Here is a 4,833-nt window from a genome sequence, read left to right on the forward strand (position 1 = left end):
AATTTTTATATAAGTTATTTTATACAAAAAAATAAAATAAATAATAAATAAATAAATAATAATATATATAATAAACAAAATATACATATACATAATATATAGTTATACATTCTTGTTTATTTATTTATGCAAAATAAAATAAACTTTTTAATTTTTAAAATTTTTGTTTTTGCATATTTTTATAATTACATAATATAAAAACATTAATAATGACAGAAAAAAAAAAAAATAATAAATAATAATAAAAATTAAAAGATAAGAAATTTTATTTGTCTAAATTACAGTGATATTGAATTTCCTTGAATATATTTATACTGAAAAAAAAAAAAAAAAAAAAAAAAAAAAAAAGTAAAAAATTTGAATATCATAATATATATATATATAATATATATATATTTTATGTATATATTAATACTTTTTGTTATTATTATATTACTAGTTTGTTTTGGAAAATTTTGAAATAGGTATAGGAATTTTATCAAGGTTATAAAAATTTTTGATTGCATTCAGTCTCCCATCTAAGTTTGAATCATATTTGTCACTCTTTGTACATATAACACGAAAGGGAACATTGGTTCTTCTAAAAATTTTGCAAAATAAATAAAAGAATAAATAAATAAATAATTATACATACATATATATATATATATATATATATGTATATAATTTTTAATTAGCATTATAAATATTACTTTATCATATCCACTAGAGATAAATCTATTCTCTGTACATCTACACTCATATCAATTAAAATAAAGAACAAACAAATTTGGTTTCTTAAAAAGATATAATCATCCAAATTTTTTCTTAAATAATCCATTTTTTTTTTGCCTATCCCTTCAGCATATCCTAAACCTGGCATATCAGTTATAATAAATAATCGTTTTCTTTTTTCATTTTCAAAAGAATATAGATTTATAGATCTTGTACATCCACTATTCTTGGAAACTTTAATATCTTTATTTTCATTTATTTTTAATAAATATCTTATAAAATTTCGAAGAAAAGTAGACTTTCCTACATTACTTCTTCCTAATATGCAAATTTCATTTACTCCATAATTTTCAATCTTATCGTAATCATGAAATTTGCCTTTAGCAAAAAAAATAAAATAAAAATTAATGACATTATACATAAAATAAATGGTAAAAATATATGTACAACAACAAAAAAAAAAAAAAAAGTATAATGTGTTATTGTTATTTCTACTTTGTTTTTATATATATATATATTATTTTTTTTTTTTTCTAACCTATGCAGGAAAAATATTTAATGTCTGATATATTAATATTTTTGTTTACAACTAATAAATTCTTTAGGTTTGTTTTTATTTTATTAAAGCTGATATTTTTATAAAGTTTATATTCCAAGTCTTCTTTATTATTATCATTATTATTATTAGCTAAAAATAAAAATTTATTCACATATATATATATATATATATATATATATATATATATAAACCAAATGATATCAATGCGCTTTTAAGCCAACATATATCCGTGTATCAAAATGAATAGGTATATAACGTAAATATATATATATATAGCTGTGTTATTTTACTCATAATATTACTTTTATACAATGGAGGTTTGTGATTTGGCAACGATTTAATATAAATTTTCTTTTGTATGTAACCATGAATAAGCATCAAATTAATACAGACTGTCAGATAAAATATATATAAAAAATAAGACCTTTTTCCTTTATTTGGCATTTATCAAAACATGTTATTGAATTTTATAATTTAAGATCATAATAAATAAGTTATTATCAATATTTGACCTAAAACATTAAAATAAATAAAATATATGCAAATGTTCACATGTGTATTAGTTGTATATTTATTACTATTTATAAAACATAATTTGAACATTTGAATAAAGATCAAATGTAATATAACATATTTTTAAATATAAATACTAATCATGATTTTATAACATACATAAAAAATATAAATTTTTGTATAATATAAAAAATATATATATATATATATTTATTTATTTATATTTTCCATTTTTATGTTTTATCTTCATTTTAATTAACTTACCTTCATTTTTTGTTTTTTGTTATGACGCATTATTTCAATTTCTACGGGATTGACCGAAGAACTATTTAAGATTTCATGAATCTATAATAATATAATATTGGAAAATGGGAGATCGATAAATATAAATAAATAAATATATATGCATATATATATATATTAATAATGTAAAAAATAATAATAATAAAAATTTTAATATATAAATATATACACATATATAATTTTCTTTTCTATTTCCTAACCTGACAAATATTATTTATAATCTTTTTATTCATGCTTAAAATAATATCATCTTTTTTTAAACCCGCAATTTCAGCAGGTGATTTAGGAAGAATATTATGAATTTTTAACTCTTAAAAAAAAAAAATAATATATATATATATATATATACGTGTGTATGAATGTTATTGTATACATAATAATTTATAAATAAATTTTCTTATATGTTGAGATAAACGTTTTACCTTTTTTGAAGGTGGAACCGTTTTTAAGAGTCAATTCTTTTTCTTTAAACATTATTCCTAAAATGAAAGAATATGTATATATATATATATATATATATATATATATATAATATATTGTTTTTTTTATAATTTTAAAATGTATAATTTGAAATTATTTTTTTATACATTATTAATATTATATACCTAATGATGGTTCCTTATAAGTTCCCTTATTTTGCAAAAATAAAGCTATGTTCTTTAAAACATTAGAAGGCAAAGCCAACCTTCAAAAATAAATAAATAAATATAAATATATATATATATATAATATATATTTAAGAAATATATCAGAAAAAGATCTATCAAATTTAAGTATAATTTAGGTTAATTATTATATTTTTAAATATTATATACCCATAATTATCAATTTTTTTTTGTATCATGCCCACAAGATTGCCTTGTTGATCGATGAGTGGTGAACCGGACATACCTTAAAAAAAAAAAAATTAGAAATATATATATATATATATATATATGTATATTTATACATATATAAAATAAAATATTAATTCCATGTTTAATATATATATATAATAATAACCCTTTTAAGTGAGCACCTTTATTTATAGGATTGCTAATTTGAATAAATGGATACAAGCTTATTTGTTTTTTTGCATTAAAATTTTCAAATTTAGAAAAAGTTTGCTTTGGGTGATTTACTATCCCAACACTGCAAGTTTCTTTGTCAAATTTCTATATGTGGGGAAAGAGAAAATAAATAAATAAATAAATAAATAAATAAATAAATAAATAAATAAATAAATAAATGATATAACTTTGCATATATAACTATACATATAAACATAAAAATGAACATACCTGAATTTGTCCATATGCAATAACAACTTCTCCTTGTTTTAAGTCATCTCTTATAGTATCTAAAATGATAATTTTTGAAAAACATATAAAAATATTATTTCTAAAAATCCAAATTATAATAAAAAAATATATTCCATAAAATTTATTATGGTATATATATTTTTACCTAAGTTTATATAAGAAAGTTTTTCCTTTGAATTAATTTTCAAAACACAAACATCTGATTCTTAAATTAATATAAAAATGTATGTATATATAAATATATTTGTATACGTTTTATAATATAAATCAGCGTTCTATGCCGATTACAAATATATTCCCATTCTGTATATTAAATATATTATTACCTTTATGCAACCCTATTATTGTAGCTATAAAAAAATTATCTCCATTTTTTATAACAAATATGTCTTCTTTGTTCTATTAAAAATATTTAAATAATTTCGTAATATATACGTGGTTGTATAAGAATAAATATATTCATTTATATTTTCTTACCGCAATGTTATGTGCAGCTGTCAAAATGTATCCTTAAAAAAAATATATAAACATATATAAAATATATAAACATAAAAACACAAATATTAATATGCATATATTTCAAGAAAATTTTCATTTTACATATTTATATTGCATACCATTTTTGTTGTAAATAAATCCAGATCCCAAGAATATTAAGTCATCTACTTTAAAACTATCTTCAGATGATGTTTTCTTTTTATTATATTTATGAATAGTAACAAAGCTGTTATATATATTATTTGGTATATTAAATGAATAATTTAATTCATGATTTGGGTTTTTCATAGTATTTTGTCCTATTATATAAATAGAAAAGTATAGAATGACACGTTTATATAATATACATATGATGAATTAATTATGAAACAAAGAAAACTATAAAATAGAAGCATAAACATGAACCATATAAATATTATATATATATATATATATATATATATATATATATATTTATAATAAAAAATCTTACTAGATATATTTCCCTTTTTTTCCATATGTTCATTGGATAATTTATTATTATTTATCTCTTCGCAGTAGGATAAATATATGAACTTTTCTAAAAATATCTTCTGTAAATGACTCTTTACACTATTTTTAATATAATCAAATTTATACTTTTTAGTCTTCATAACTGATATTTCAAGAAGATACATTGGTAAAAAACTCAGCCTGTGCTTCCACAGCTGATGTGTTCTATAATAAAATAAGCATATGGACAATTTTATCATTTGTATATATATATATATATATTTTGAATATAAGAAGTATAGATGTTTAATATGGTATAAATTGTTTCAACATAAAATAATATTAAAAATAAAATTAAATAAAATATAAAATGTTGGATATCAGTGTATTATTAAGAGAAAATTTCCCTCCTCCCCCCAAAAAAAGAAAAAAGAAAAAGAAATGTTCAGAAATAGTATTACAAGAATTTATAAA

The 4,833-nt window shown here is 18.1% G+C and overlaps 2 protein-coding genes across 2 annotated transcripts; both read right to left on the reverse strand.

The window, feature by feature from the left end:
• Positions 1-265: 265 nt before the first annotated feature.
• Positions 266-1,717, reverse strand: PGSY75_0812220 (putative GTPase; the record flags this gene model as incomplete). Its single annotated transcript, XM_018785250.1, has 5 exons — positions 266-314; positions 437-580; positions 693-1,092; positions 1,253-1,402; positions 1,576-1,717. The coding sequence occupies 5 exons, from the start codon at positions 1,715-1,717 to the stop codon at positions 266-268; spliced, it is 885 nt and encodes a 294-aa protein (XP_018642216.1).
• Positions 1,718-1,773: 56 nt separating this feature from the next.
• Positions 1,774-4,619, reverse strand: PGSY75_0812200 (putative trypsin-like serine protease; the record flags this gene model as incomplete). Its single annotated transcript, XM_018785249.1, has 13 exons — positions 1,774-1,785; positions 2,051-2,131; positions 2,290-2,399; positions 2,512-2,568; positions 2,695-2,774; positions 2,905-2,980; positions 3,108-3,243; positions 3,370-3,428; positions 3,536-3,595; positions 3,717-3,789; positions 3,868-3,899; positions 4,008-4,187; positions 4,361-4,619. 13 exons carry the CDS (start codon positions 4,617-4,619, stop codon positions 1,774-1,776), a joined length of 1,215 nt encoding a protein of 404 aa, XP_018642217.1.
• Positions 4,620-4,833: the final 214 nt, after the last annotated feature.

Source organism: Plasmodium gaboni, chromosome 8, assembly GCF_001602025.1.
Source record: "Plasmodium gaboni strain SY75 chromosome 8, whole genome shotgun sequence".
In the NCBI taxonomy this organism is placed as follows: Eukaryota; Apicomplexa; class Aconoidasida; order Haemosporida; family Plasmodiidae; genus Plasmodium; species Plasmodium gaboni.